This window comes from Lacerta agilis, chromosome 10 (assembly GCF_009819535.1).
Source record: "Lacerta agilis isolate rLacAgi1 chromosome 10, rLacAgi1.pri, whole genome shotgun sequence".
In the NCBI taxonomy this organism is placed as follows: domain Eukaryota; kingdom Metazoa; phylum Chordata; class Lepidosauria; order Squamata; family Lacertidae; genus Lacerta; species Lacerta agilis.
The window spans coordinates 55020905-55036708 of NC_046321.1; the positions used below are offsets into that span (position 1 = coordinate 55020905).

A 15804-nucleotide genomic window follows, 5' to 3' on the forward strand; every position below is an offset into this window, starting at 1 on the left:
CCAGCCAGTCCACCAGCCCTTGCTGTTGGGAATGGACAGACAAATCCCAGGCCTCTGTGGGGCAGTGTGAGGAGGCACCTCTCTTTGTGGCAGCTCAAGAGACCAGGGGCGGCAGCAGCGGCTGCCTGGAGGACTCCCAAGAAGAAGGGAGAGGAGGCTTGTACAAGGGAGGGTGTTTGAAAAAGGTTGAGAGGCTGCCAGCTCTGCAGGCAAGGGGTGACATAACTGGGCTCCTGAGCCCCACAGGGGTGCCGCAGAAAGAATGCAGTTGGTCAAGGGAGCCATGGATTCAAAAAGGTTGAAAACCTCTGCCATACAGGAAGAGGGGAGCCCTCCCAGCTCTCACCTGGGGTCATTCCTCTCTTCTCACAGGCTCTCATCCTGTGAGGTTCCTTTCCCCACCTCACACAGGGTCCTTCAACAGATCCTTCACCTTCATCTGCTTGCAATTCTTACCCAAATACAATGAGAGAATTTTTTAAAAAACCAACCGGCTACCAAAAGGAAGAGAATAGATAAAAGGGCTCTCTAGCTTGAGGTCCCCGAACTAGGAGGACTTTTTTCATGCACTGAAAATGGTTCTGTGCAGATTTGTGTAGTTCTGGTCCCAGAAATGAGGGGCGTTGCAGTTTGCTTACTTAACTCCAGGACAGAGAAACTGTGCCAGCGCACGGCATCAATGCACAAAACAGGTCCTCTCTTTCAAACAAAAGGTAAGTGTGTTAAGTGATAAAGAGAAAGCAGCAGGACTCAGCTGACATGCTGCTACGCTAAACCCACTCCATAAACAACGTGCTCCCTTGCCTTTGCAAACCTCAAAAGCCCCAAGGCTAACTATAGGGAGACCGCAACAAAGTGTTATTTTTGGCCTTGCAGAAGTTCAGGAGTGTCAAAAGCTTTGAACCGGCTCCACAGAAACAGAGAACTGCGAGACTTTATGCTGATCTTTTGGCAGCAAAGAGACATAAACAGGCAGAGCAACATCACTCAGGCTTGCAGCGAAGACATTAAGTACACGGAGCTTATTGGGGTATGTGATAAGGGAAGAGAATGCACATTGGAGTGACAGAAGTGGAACTTGGAGAGCCCAGCCTGGTCAGGAACATCATGTCCCTGACAAGCTTGAATCTCAACTACTGACACAAGTTGCTAAAGCACACGAGCTTTCGGCATCTGCAACAGAAGCTTGATAACGGCAATTTCCAGGAAAACTAACAGGAAAATTGAGTAGGCCGTGTGCTTCAATGGAAGCTGGGGGAAAGAAATCTACACACTGCAAAGAAATCAGGCATTTGGGAAGCTAGAACTTCTGTCACCCAGCAAGCATTTTTCACATACAGCTCTGTTCCTCTCCCAAATTATTTTAAAATCGCCGTGGGTTTTGTTTTAAAATGGTTTACTCAAACTTTGTTTTAACACAATTTATTCAAACTTGAGGTGAACAGGTCGTATCTCACACGGCTTGCACTGTCAGGAAACTGCAGAAGCTATTTGCAAGCAGTGTGTCAGCAGGAAGTTAAAACACTCACATTTTGAAAAAGTGCAGCCTACTTATGTGTCCAGTACACAAAAATATTGTTAACTTTGAGGTTTCTGCAGTTCGAAAGCATGCCAGTGCAAGTAGATAAATAGGTACTGCTGCGGCGGGAAAGTAAATGGCGTTTCCATGAGCTCTGCATTGCGCCAGAAGCAGTTTAGTATTGCTGGCCACATGACCTGGAAAACTGTCTGTGGACAAACACCGGCTCCCTCGGCCTGAAAGCGAGATATGCGCCACAACTCCATAGTCGCCATTGACTGGACTTAACCGTCCAGGGGTCCTTTGCCTTTGTTGTGAAGGTGCTGCCATAGACACCACTGCAGACTGAGAACAAAAGAGTCAAGATATCTACTAAATCTCTTTGTTAATATGATCAACATACTTATCATATACAGGTAGGTAGCCGTGTTGGTCTGCCATAGTAAAAACAAAATAAAAAAATATTCCTTCCAGTAGCACCTTAGAGACCAACCAAGTTTGTTCTTGGTGTGAGCTTTCGTGTGCATGCACACGTCTTCAGATGCACTGAAACAGAAGTCACCAGACCCTTATATATAGTGAGAGAGTGGGGAGGGGTATTACTCAGAAGGGTGGTGGGAATGGGTGATCAGCTGATAGGTGTGGAAAACCTGTTGACAACTGTTAACGACTGCAATTAGTCCTGCAGGGAAAAGCAAGGGGTGAGATGGCTAAATATAGCTTTGTCATGTATAATGAGATAAGAATCCAATGTCTTTGCTCAGACCAGGTCTCTGCATGGTTTTAAGTTTGGTAATGAGTTGTAATTCAGCAACTTCTCTTTCCAGTCTATTTCCGAAATTCCTTTGTAATAACTTATCATATGTGAAGATATGCAACTTGCAAGAAGAACCAGGAATTTCTCCAAGGTATAGCAACAAACCGGTGATAGCAATAAAAATACCTGATGCTTGTGGATATAAAGTCTCCTTTGTAAAATTCTCTGCAAATTGGTCACAAAAAAATGCGTTTAAGTTTTATGCAGAAGAGAGCAGGCAATACACACAGCAACTGCAAAGACAACAAGACTTTTAATGCACAGACCCCTTCCAACATTGCCTGACCTTGTAATATTAATGCATTATGCAATCTGTTGGTTTACAACAGCCATTGTTTCCATGGGAGCAGCAGGCTAGCTGTCATATTTGACCTATGGGCCTTGAAACTTATTTAAGAACACAATCCACTTTCCAATTTGAGCTAGTTATGGTGATGTTGGATTTTACTGCCCTGGCTGAAGCATAACCTGTGCATGAGTTAGCACACAAGAAAAAATAAAAGCCACACCACACCGTGTTTTTGAGTCAAATTAATTTTATTATGCTCCATGATGAATTGCCACCAGTGCAACATCCTATTCACTGTACATTTAAAAAAAAAAGCCAAAGAGAAAGAAAATTCACATACCAAGATTTTCAGTTTGAAGAAACGGAAAACTGAACGATTGAGATGCTTTCAGAGTACAAGCGGCTAGTTGATATTGTCTATGCGTAGTGCTGAGATATAGGCCTCAGGCTCATTTGCTAAATTGCCAAGGCTACCTGGACAGTCAATTTAACTGGTGCATGAAGCTGCCTTGTTACAACGGTTAGCAGTAGTGATTCAATGACATGAAACGCCGCCTCCAGCCCACGCGGGAAACGGGAAAATGCAGAAACATGCAGCTGTGACTTTGTAGCCTAATTGTAACCGCAGTCATGCCTTAAATGAAGACCGTACAATATGCTATTGAAAGCAAAACATCTGAACTTTTGTGCAATAAGATGGATACACTTTATAGGAAAACAAAAAAACAAAACGAAACAAAACGAAAGCCTGTTGGGCAAGTGATTAATGGATTACACAAATATCTCAACCATATAATATTAAATCTTTCCAAGTTCTCTCGACTCTCGAAGCATGTGCTTTATTCGTGCTAATAAGTAACATCTTTGGAGGCCACCTGAGCAAGATCTATTTGAAAAATGCCCTTTATGATATCAGAGCTGGAGAGACAGCACTAAACGCTGTCCCGAAGGCCATTAACACTCCCTCACACGTGCACATTCTTAATCCTACTTCAGAGCATTCAACCAGGCTTCGGCCAACCTGCCCGCAGTCCTCAAGCCATACTAGCAGCAAACAGTGGCTGAAAGTCTTTCCAGCAGCAGGCAGTGCTGTGGCTACAACCGCAGGGAGAGGAGGAGACCTTTAAAATTCTCCTTTCCCAAGCCGTGTGCTTAAAACAAAAGTTACCCTCATCGGAATAATGTAGCTTTGCTTCCAACACCTCCTTTTCATCAACATAACCTTTAAAATCCTGTTTTCCTCGAGTATTAAAAATCCGGATGCTAGACATACGTTATAACTGCACTAAGATATCCAAGCCAAGTCATACTGCAGGTCCAGCCTGCCAAGATCAAGCCAACACTGGGTTTCAGCAAATACAAATTTCATCCCGTATACCACGAATAGAGAAGATGGGGAGAGGGGAAAGAAGCATGTGTTAATTGTACGCCAGATATTCCTCCCTTGAAACACTGTGCATCAGCGAGGCAAGTTGATTATTCCTAGTGTTTTCTACTTCAATGTTTCCTTGATGCAAGCATGGGGTTAGCACTGCCAAAGCCGATCTTAAATGCAGCACTCTGCATTTAAAATAAGGAGACACTCCAAATGTTAAGTCCATTAGTAAATACGAAAATTAAGACGAGAACTCAACTTTCCTTGTGCCTCTTTCAGCATCGCGTCCCTTGGCGTCATTTCTAAGCGTGAGGCAAATCAAACTGCAACATGCAAGTTCAGTGCGTATAAAAAGCAGTGGTTTAAACCAACTTTGCAGTAGTGAGACCCTCCCAAAAGGCAAGCAGTTCAAAGAGCTCAACCTGGAGATTTAGTGTCCAAAGGAAACAGGGCAACATTGACCCATTATGCTTGAATAAACCCATAGGGGTGCATGCGAGGAGCGGATCTCTGAACATTAATAGGCTGACAGGCACAGAGCCCACCCAGTCTCAGCTTATCCAGCCAAGGGGAGTTGAAAGGAAACACCAGTGAAGAATTCATGCTCATATCCCTTCTCTCCCCCAGAAACTTTCCCCATCGCTTTAGGAAAGCCCGTCACAGTCAGGAGAAGAATATATTTAAGGCATCCATCCATCCCTGTATAAATGCTTTCAATTTCTAGATAACAGATCTGGTGCCTAAATTGTGTTGGGTTTATACCGTAATCCACAAAGACCGCAGAGTGACACCACCTAAATTCATTTATTAGTATTCTCATGCCCTACACATTTTAAAATTAATTTAAATTAATTTAAATCCGCTATTATTCAGAGCAAACTTTATAACCACAGCCCTTCAGTAAAAAACAGCATATAAAAATAAATAAAGGCCCGCAGCAGTTGCCATAAATGTAGACTCCTCCTCTTCGTTGTGAAAGGTAGCTGGTAAAAATCAGAGGTGACTTACATCCGAGATGCCACACTCTGAAACCAATGGGGATGTTCCCAAATTGAGCATTCAAGGTGTCAAAGCTGCCCGATAGCAGGAAACACAGTGCTCCAGAATCAGGGGAAATTTTCACAACTGCTTTATTGTTATATTATTATTTTACGATTGTTTTATGTCAGCTTAAATGCTAAATTTAATCGCAGCGGTATGAACTGCAACGGTTCATTGTTTTATCAGCCTCACCCACGTGGCAGAGTTTCCAAGATAAAGGGGCTAAAACTAGGAGCTGCATTTCTTAAAGAATGTAGTGCTATACTAGGTTTTAATAAGAAAATTTAGATACAGAAAAAGTAGGGTATGAAAATAGTGTTTTCCTTCTTGCATTATAACTAAATACATTTAAGGTGTGTTTGCCAACCTCGCATATTACATTAAAACTCCCTTATTGATGGAATGGAAAGTGTTCACATGTACACTGAGCAACCTGGTGTAAACTTGTACACATTAATTTCGGGAGTAACTTTGTATAGGATTATGACAAACCTTTACAGATTAAATGAGGTATTGCACAGATTAATAAAAAAGCAAAAGGCAACAAAAATATACAGCAAATTGGTAGAACATTTACATGATAATTTTACAGAATCCATAGACAGAAAGTAGTTTAGTATTTCACCTTAAAAATATATATGATATATAATATACTGATCAGTCATCCCATTCATCATCATCCTCGAAATCTTCTTCATCTTCTTCATCCTCATCTTCATCTAAATGATAAGAAAAAAATTAAGTTATTTTTGCAATAACTAAACATTCAGCAAAAGGTAGTGTTGCTATTTCCGTCCCCCAACCCCCATTTAGTTGGTATTGAATGGCATTTGCACAGTAAGAAATAATAACAATAACAGTAATAATAATGTCTGGGCATGTATGTGAAAAATTGCGACTATTTAAGTACCCAGGTCCTAAGTCACATAGTGATTGTATATTACTTTCCTTCAGAGTAGAGTGCATATTATTTATGCCTATCCCATGCTTTTTGTAATAACAGCTGGCCAAAATATGATTTTCTTGATGGTGACACAGTATTAAGACCTAAGCGACAGCTTCAAAATATTTGTAATATTCCTGCTATTATCTATATGCTTCTTCCAAATAAATAATCTATTTATCTGTTTCAGGAGAATAACCTATTCTTTTTTTAAAAGAGGGGATGCTTATTGAAACAGAAACAAGCTTCCATAAATTACATCCATTGTGTGGGTTGTGACAAGCAGTTCTAGAATTGCATAAATTAGTAACCTGTTGATTAATATAATTTTTATGGTTGCTACAAGGCTATTTTTCAATACAGGTTTTTCTTAAAATTTCACCCTGCTGATATGCCTATAACCCATGTTATAAACGTGGATATTAATTCAAAGAAACCAATTGCACAGGGCTGTACAAAGACTGATTTAATGCGCTACCTGAAGAATGAATGGCTTTGCTCCTTTTCTGCATAACTTCCATTAGCGCTCCCACGATACCCGAGGTGGGAGCAGGCGTAGTCGGTGCACTCTCTTGCCCATCAGATACCTGGGGTGGAGGTAATTGAATACAGAAATGTAGAAGTGTACATAGAACTTAGAACATTTGGCACTCAGTTTCTGAGAAGCCAATGGCTAGAGCATACCTTCAAGCACACAGAAACAAGGACAGACTGATTATTCTACGCTTTGTACTTTTACTCAATCACCAAAAGACTACTTAGGTGGAAGAATGTGCCAAAGGTTTAAAATCAAGGGCATTTTTAGGAATACACATTTGACACAGAAAATACAGTTAATAAAATTCTTGTGACAAACTTATATTACTATAATAATAATAATAACAATTTATTATTTGTACCCCGCCCATCTGGCCGGGTCTCCCCAGCCACTCTGGGCGGCTTCCAACAAATATAAAAATACATTTAAATTTACTATATTACAGAGGTTGTGGACTCTCCTTCTTTGGAGGTGTTTAAGCAGAGGTTGAATGGCCATCTGTCATGGATGCTTTAGCTGAGATTCCTGAATTGCAAGGGTTGGACAGAATGATCCTTGGGGTTTCTTCCAACACGATTCTATGATACACACTACACAATTTTTTCCTAGTAACCAGAACTAAAGAACAACAACAAAAAAAAACCCAGTGATACTCACAGACTTCAGCTGTATACCCTGCCGTATCTGATCGAGTAGCGCATCTCTTCCCGAGCTGGAGACCGGACGACTGCTTTGTTCTACTTTTTTCAATTGGGCCCCTTCTCGGATTTGATCCAAGAGAGCTGCTTTATTTCCTGCAGGAACTGGAAGCTGATGGTCAACCTCTACTGGGACACCGGGCGGTGGAGGAGGACCAGGAGGGGGAGGGGGTGGGGGAGGGGGAGGAGGCACACAAGAACCACCCGAAGGTGGTGGAGGGGGTGGAGGGGGGCCGGAGGGGGCAGAGGAAGAATGAACTGGAGGAGGAGGAGGATACATCCTGTTGGGGGGCGGGGGCGGCACTGCACTGCCAGGTCTGGAAGGAGGCGGAGGGGGTGGCGCTGCGGTCGGAGCTCTTGAAGGGGGTGGCGGAGGGGCTCCCCTTCCCCTAATAGGAGGGGGTGGTGGCCCCGAGCTATGTGGTGGTGGGGGAGGAGGGGGAGGGGGAGGGCCGCCCCTGGATGGTGGAGGTGGTGGAGGAGCTGAGAACAAAAAACAAACAAGTGTTTAGTCACTTACAGAGGGACAGCTTTTCCCACAGACCAACAGCTGCATCAAAAAGACCACTTTGATTCACAGAAGAGCTCAGTTCCCTTGCCTTTCCCCCCGAGGAACCTCAATCAGTTTGTAGTCTGTCCTCCATCACAGATGTGATAAGTTCAGGACATGCATATCCATCAATAAAGGGCAGTTCACAATGCTGTATTTCTGCAGTGACAGTACAGTGGTACCTCGGTTTTCGAACGTCTCTGTTGATGAACATTTCGGTTTTCAAACGCTGTAAACATGTAAATGCTTCTGTTTTTGAACACGTCTCGGATGCTGAACATGCCACGTGGATTCCGTAGAGTTTTCTGTATTGAGTTTTCTGTATTGAGGCTTCCGTATTGAGTTTTCGGTTCTCAAACATGTTGGAACTTGAACAGTCTTGCAGAACAGATTATGTTCGAAAACTGAGGTTACCACTGTACTACCATTTTATCAGGGTTTTTTTAAAAATTAGTTTCCAGTTCAGCATATCTGGTCTCTCACCCAGCTAGCATCACAACTGCAACAAACCACTCTTTGCACACCAAGCAAAAGGAAAAAATTGTGTGTGTGTGTGGGGGGGAGAATGCATGTTCTCAAATGTCTATATAGGTCAATGCCAATATTTACAAGTGATCGTCTATCTGCATGGCTTTCATGACATTGAAGTTTTATACTCACAGCCTTTAGGAGGATAATCTTAACACAGCAGCAAAGCATTCCCAAAAGGAACCAACTCTCTCCATAGTAAAGGTTAATACTTTGTGTTTTAGAACCACTGAAATTTGAAATTTTCCCGCCTTACGCAAAGCTATTGCTCCCAATTGGCTGTGTTACCCAACTGTTACAAAAAATGGGTAAAACGTTTTCATACACTAGAAAATGGGCAACATATATATTGCCCAAGATAGGTCATTTGTCATTATAAAACAAAACAAACATGGCTTTGTTGATTAATGCACATTTTAACTGCAACAGGGAATCCAATACAGATGGCAGGCCTAATCCCCACTTCCATATAACGATCAATGGAAGGTTCTGAATAACTTTTTACTGTAGCCCCACATTCAAATCCTGCAAATCATCTCAATGTGGAGGCCACTGAAGCATAGGTATATGTGTCAAGGCATTCATTTTGGAAGAACTTTAAGTAGCCAAATGAACTAAGGCCTTAGCTCACCCTGATCTTGAGCACTACCATCTTGACATATACATATAGGCCATCATTCTGTTTAAATTTCAAAATGGCAGCTGGGCTCTTTCACACATCCTTAACAGTGAGAGGTGGAAGAGGAAGGATAGAATATGCATCACCATGCAATATTATTAAGGTCTCTCTAATATTACCGGTAACTCCTGCTACTTTCAGTCACCAACGGAGAAACCATCTTGCTAGTGAATGGCCTCAGTGCGCTTCGCAAGATTCTGGCTGCAGTCTCGTACCTATTCATCTCACAGAACTCAACTGAGCTTACTTCTGAGCGCAGACTTGCACAGGATTGCACTTTTAAGACTCAAATCTTTCTCCATACACAATCCCTACCAGTGGTCAAACACCTCTGTGTTCAGAGCAAGTACAGAGCAGTTCATTCCCAAAACAACATTAAGAGCTAGTAATTGGTAAAATGTGTTCTACTTAGCCATGATGAAGAAAACCACTTGTAAGTACGGGGTCTCTTGCTATTAGAACAAGGAAGCAAGCCTTTTGTTCAAAATCGCTAAATTAAGATCTTAAAGCACACACACACACACTTCAAACGAGGATATATATTTTATAAGGCATATTATATGGTAGGTTGAAGCACCAAAGGGCAGCAGGTTAGTGACTTTAACAAAAATTAATTGCAGGGCACTGTTTACCAGTACTATCCAGTGGAAAAAACAACAACTTTTAACTAACTATATAAAATGGTTGCAAATTATGTACTGATGTATCAATTCCTAAATCTGGTATTTTTTAATCCAAATGTATAGGTATTGTGTATCACACACCACTGCAATGCGAAGAACTCTGAAGATTAGAATTCATACATACCACTCCAGAGTGGTGGACCTAGATCATAAATGTAACACATATTAACTTTCTCTGAAGTATCCTAGTCTCATTTACTTTCTTTAATCCACTTCCATTAAATTGTCGGTCTCTGGCCTCTGCTGTCTGCGTCTACGTCATAATAATTATGCCACACAGGCACAACCAGCCATGTAGTAAATGGGTGGTACCATGTAAGTACTGAATCGTGACAGTAATTCTGGGTTCTTCAATTACAGCTGGCCATTGCAGCTACTTGCAAAAACAAACAAACCCAGAGAAATCAATTTCTACAGAGTAATGCTCTCCTGGGACACCCCCTGCTCGGGACTCAATTTTGGCTTAAATATTGGGTGGTGTTCAAAACAGAAAAGTTTGTTGGCCGTGGAGATTTTGTCAAAGTGAAGCATATTCTATTTCAAATTAAGTGTGTTTAACAAAATGTGCAAATATAAATCCATTTAAAAAATCTGGAGAAGCCCTTCTCAACTTGATTTAATGGGTTGGATTCACACCGTGGTCCCACCTGCAGGAGTATCCCGAGTTCTGCTCAGGGGATGCTCCCACCAATTGAGGCAGCAGGGAGAAGAGAGTTTAGTTGTTCCCCTTTCCTCAGGCCTCAGGAAGAGTGCAGAAGGTAGAACTTGGAGCTACAGTGAAGTCTGGCTCAAACCCTGCATTTTTGTAAGCATTACAAAGCATGAGTGGATGGCACAAGGACTCACCTTGCCTACGCAACTCGTTTTTAACAGCTTCCACACCTCCTGTTTTTTCAATAAAATCATATATAACCTTGGATGTTTCTTTGTCTTTCAGCTGAGCCTCTGAAATTCCACACATGTCAAACAGGTTTTTCAGCTCTGGATCCAAATTGTTAACCTAATGGAAACATTAGAGCCGTTAGAAGCTACTTTTTTTTTGTTCCGCAAACACAGATCCTTTTATTAGAAAAGTTTCTCCACAGAAAACCTTGGGCTTTGTGGCAATGATGTAGCATAGTTTCTGGGAAGATTTCTGTTTTCAGGCATGAAGCTCAAAGCATTCTTAGTTAAAACAGCTTGCATGGCAAATTTAAAAAACTTCATGACAAAAAAAGAAGTATGAATTACGACTGCCCTCCTTTCGATTTTTGTTTCACATAAATACAAAATGACTGTAGAACGCTCAGAGTTTTGGAACAGTTAAGCACCCTCATTCTTGCTTACATCAAAACCTGTGTTCGGGTCCCAGCCAACATGTCCAATGTGCCTAGAGGGGAAAACCAAAACTCAAAATTAGAATATATAAGTATTACATATTGCAGTATGTAATCTTCACGGTGATAAACTATTGCATTAGAATTGATCAACTGATACAAATGGGAAATGGTTCGGATGAGACACAGCTGCATTCTGTGCCTAAATGATTCCACACATACTTTCTGAAATAGCCAGTACCAAGAGATCTACTGATAGCATTTTAATTTTAAACAGTATCAATCTCAACTAAGAGAATTTTAGCACATTTCAAAAACAGAGTCCCTGAAGCCTTAAAAATGGCCATACTATACTGATTAAATCCATTTTTCATTTTCAGTAGTTAAGATAATAATAGAGACAGCTTTTATTAAATAAGGAGCCGGGTGTTCATTAAATTGCATTTGCCAGGCACAAGTTTCACTACTGTGTTATTTTGTATTCATATTCAGTAGAAAAAGATAAAAGGTAAAGGGCCCCTGGACGGTTAAGTCCAGTCAAAGGTAACTATGGGGTTGCAGGGCTCATCTTGCTTTCAGGCCGAGGAAGCCGGCGTTTGTATACAGATAGCTTTCCGGGTTATGTGGCCATGCTTCTGGCAAAACCGCTTCTGGCGCAACAGGACACTGTGACGGAAACCAGAGTGCATGGAAATGCCGTCTACCTTCCCACCGCAGCGGTACCTATTTATCTACTTGCACTGGTGTGCTTTTGAACTGCTAGGTTGGCAGGAGCTGGGACAGAGCAACAGGAGCTCACTCCATCGCAGGGATTTGAATCGCCAACCTTCCGATCGGCAAGCCCAAGAGGCTCGGTGGTTTAGACCACAGCAACACCTGCATGCCCTTTACCATTTACCTTTACCATACAGTAGTACAGCACTGTTAGAAATCATGGGTGCCACTGGATGCTCATCATCCTTCAGTGGCAATAGAACAGTGGGCTTCAAACTTTCCACATGGAAAGGCACTTCACCTTCTACACCAAAGGAATCTTCAGCATATTTTTGTGACTGACCTGCATGGTGAAGACAGACTGAGGTACGTTCTAGATGCACACTCGAGTCGGGACATGAGTAGGATTTTACTGTCCTCTCATGAAAATCAAGAATGTGTGAAATGCAGCCCTGTGTAACTGCAGGGTAAGCTTAATAGTGACAAAAAAGCTGATTGCCATGGAAGTCTGCCCACCGAGATATCTAAATAAAGGATCTCAGCAGAAACGTCCATTCTTAATTACTCAATATAAAAAGTCTGCTTGCATGCAACAACAAAAACTAAGACACCATGCATACATGATGGAATACATGATGGAAGTTGCTTCTGTTATTAGTATTATGATTGGTTACGGTATTTAACCTAACCCCTATGTATTTTATTGGGACATCTGAAGTTCTCCACGTACAATGAAACATGATCTGGCGCTTGTTTGTTTATTGCTGTTTCAACCATCGTGGTCATATTAACCACCGGGGGGTGGGGTGGGGAAACATTATACAATTTACAATATATGCATAGATACAGTATCAAAACATTGAAACACCAACACACACAAATACAAATCAATCTGATACCTATCAATTGCAGTCACTAACTAAATAACACTCGGTGTTATTTTTCTAGAAAAAGAGGCGCTGAAACTCACTATGAATGCCTCTCTTGTTCTCTTAGAATGGCAATGGTACCCACCTGAGAGATGCCGGAACTGAGTGCTGACAAGTTCTGTCTGAGAAAAAGCCCTGGTGCCTCTAATTTTCCAGTGCTAAAAAACACCTGGATCTTACCCTCAATGGCAACAATTATCAATATTTGCTAAGCCTTACCACAGAGGGAGCAATGAGATATTGGCAGATTTTTGACAGGCTTGAGAAGGCAGAGGACCCACCATGTAAAGTCAACCAACATCCACTTCAGAGAAGATGTTTTGATTGTTGGGAGCTAACCAAATACACAACTAAGAACTAGTGCCAAAGCGTGTCTTTTTCCTTCTCTCTCCCAACCCATAAATCTTTATCTATATGGCTGAGGGAAGGGACTGTCTAGCAATTCTTCTTTGGAAGTCACTCAGCAAACTCTTTTCATCAGGGTAAAAATGCTTTAAACAACCAAATGTCCGGATCAGATTCCTGCACACAGGCCAATACTTTTCAGAAATGACATTTAGCAGAAAACATAGCTAGGTTACTTAGAGGGAACACCATGGTGTTTGTGCAACTACACTGGGATGTTGGTTCATTTTTGGGACCAATTCAGAGTGCCCTAAATGGTTAGGGACCATGTATACCAAGGACCACACCTTCTACCTCGAGTGCCCAATTACGCTCAGAAGCCATCCTCAAGAGTACTCCTGCCCTTTGGGAGATCTATGGATCTCCTTCCCTAGGTAGGCTTCCTAGGTGACGTTTCAGTATCAGGATAAGACATGCTCGCTCACACTTTCCAGCATGCCACAGCTGCCAATTTTAATTGATGGCTTTGTTGGCTCTGCTGCATTTCATCATCCTACTTTGCTTCTCCTGCTTTTGGAGGATTTTCATACTGAGTTTTACTGTATTGTTGTTTTATTGTGTAAGCCACCCTGGGCGTTTAAAAAAAACAACCACACACACACACACACACACACACACACCCTAGAGGGTGGTCCATCTTAAACTACCTTAACTGAATACCGCCATTTCCAAAATGGCAAATTACCATGGATAAAATATTTAAAAGAGCATCTGATTTTCTTCCCAAATGTAGTAATTGAATTTTTGTGCCTATCTCTAGAAAGTTATAAAAAAGAAAAGGCACTCTTACTGGAAGTTGCTTGGAGTTCCAATATCAGCCTTTGTTAACCTCTTCTTTTTTGCTTTTGCTTTTTTCTTCTCTTTGGTATATGAAATGTTGTTGACTTGTGAGCCATAAAATCTGTTAGTGGTGATTTCTGGATTTTTGATGTCAACAGTTGCCATTGGTAGACTTGGACCTGTAGGAGTGCAAATAGTTTCAAATTAATTTGGTCTGCCATCTTATGTTTCCTGGACTCCTAAGTATTACAGAGTAAGGAGAGATTAATGTTTTAAAAGCAAAATGATTCCTAGGAAAACCTTTGTTGTTTCTTCACACAATACAGAGGGCCAGAAGATTTCAATCAGTATCAATTATTATTATCTCAAAATGGTTCATTTAAGCGTAGAAAAAGTAAATACATTTTCCCACTAGATTCTTTTTTTGAGCCCAATGGTACTCCCCCTGCCATCTCATTCCAATATTCCCATCCCCCAATCTCATTTCAAAAACTGTTGTTTAAGATTTCTAACAGTAATAGCTCTAGCTCTAAAATATTAGACAATTTTTATATCATTTTACAACAGAAATAAGTGGCTACATTTTAAGTGTCAAGATGTTTGAGAAGAATTTCTTACTCTTCTCAATATTTCTTACTCTTCTAAATATGTGAGCCTATCAGTATAATTATTGCTTATGTGCAATAAATCTTTATAAAATTCATGGTGCAAGTTGAATCATGTACATAAGTTATCTTCCATGGTGAGGCAGCTCTGTGTAACAGAAGGTCTTAGGAGACCACATATTTTAAAGAAACTGAGGTGAGCATTGGGTTATGCCTTTCTAGCGTGTTGCTAAGAAAGCAAGCTGCTGTCTTAAATGTATTACTCAAAGTTGCTACAAGAATACATGTCGGTAGTAATTGCATGTGTACCTGTTGTGCACACCTGATGTTTGCCTATTTCTAGTAGCAACTATACATACATATAGATACATATATGTATAAAAAAAAATCAAACTATAATTCTTGGAAATGTCACAATAAATTAAGAGTCTAATAATTTTGCTATTCTTGGTTAGCATAACCTGCAAATTAGATTTTGATTTTTTGGCATCGTATCAAGATAGCTAAACATTGATGGTTTCCACAAGTAAAATTTAAACAGAAATAAAAATAAAAGCCACTGTTGCAAAATATTCATTATGAGGTCCATATTTTCAATGCTATAGATGGGGGATAATGCCTACTAGTTTGATTTGTAGAAGAAATAATCTCTTTCCATGTTGCATAAAAACCACTCAGTTTGTACATATATTTTTAATGCTGTTCCCCCCCCCCTTAGCAGTGCCATCAAAAGAATGTTTGCTCAGAAATAAGTACCACCAGCCAATGAAAAGCATGCTTACCACTCTCATTAGGCTTGGGTTGTCCACGAGGAACACATGACTCTAAGGGACTTCCATTTTCTTCTAACACTGCCATATTTATATCCAACAAAATTTTCCCCATCATAACACAAGCGCCTTCCCCATCAGCTGTCGAGAGCTCGATCAGTGAAGACGAAAGCGGCCTATAAAGTTCGTCATTTGGAAGAACTTGACAATATAGTGGCCTTAAGCACCCACTAATGTTGATATCTTTCACATCCTCAGAAGGGTTTCCCGAAAACGTGGTACAAAACATTGCAATCTTTTGTGAAAATCCTTTACATTCCTCAATTGCTGCCTGCTGGAGGGCAGCTTCCTGCAGACTAAATCAGATTCCAGCTCATGTGCTAAAATGAAAGTGGGCCACATGATTCCTGGCAAGCCCTTTTAAAACTAATTCTGATAAATCCCCATTTTCATCCTAACCATTATGATGGAAGGTCAGTAAATCTACAGCTCACTGCCTTAACACTGAATAGACTTTTCCATTACCAACATGAATAAAAACACAAATCCCAGGAAATTACAGGCTAATGCATTTTACATAACCAGCAATGCCAATTTGTTTAATCCTACAATTTTTATTCTGCGA

At 41.0% G+C, this 15804-nt stretch overlaps 1 protein-coding gene across 2 annotated transcripts in view; it reads right to left on the bottom strand.

Annotated features, from left to right (window-relative positions):
- Positions 1-4597: 4597 nt before the first annotated feature.
- Positions 4598-15804, bottom strand: part of WASL (WASP like actin nucleation promoting factor) — a 31573-nt gene continuing 20366 nt past the window's right edge. Inside the window, exons 6-12 of one of the 2 annotated variants that reach the window (XM_033163505.1) lie at positions 13815-13983; positions 10987-11029; positions 10507-10660; positions 9785-9802; positions 7180-7703; positions 6463-6571; positions 4598-5760 (exon numbers count right to left, since the gene is read on the bottom strand). In XM_033163505.1, coding sequence (XP_033019396.1) covers positions 5699-5760; positions 6463-6571; positions 7180-7703; positions 9785-9802; positions 10507-10660; positions 10987-11029; positions 13815-13983 — 1079 coding nt within the window. In that variant the 3' untranslated portion in view covers positions 4598-5698. The remainder of the gene's footprint in view (positions 5761-6462; positions 6572-7179; positions 7704-9784; positions 9803-10506; positions 10661-10986; positions 11030-13814; positions 13984-15804) is intronic. The other variant, XM_033163506.1, reaches the window with a different exon arrangement.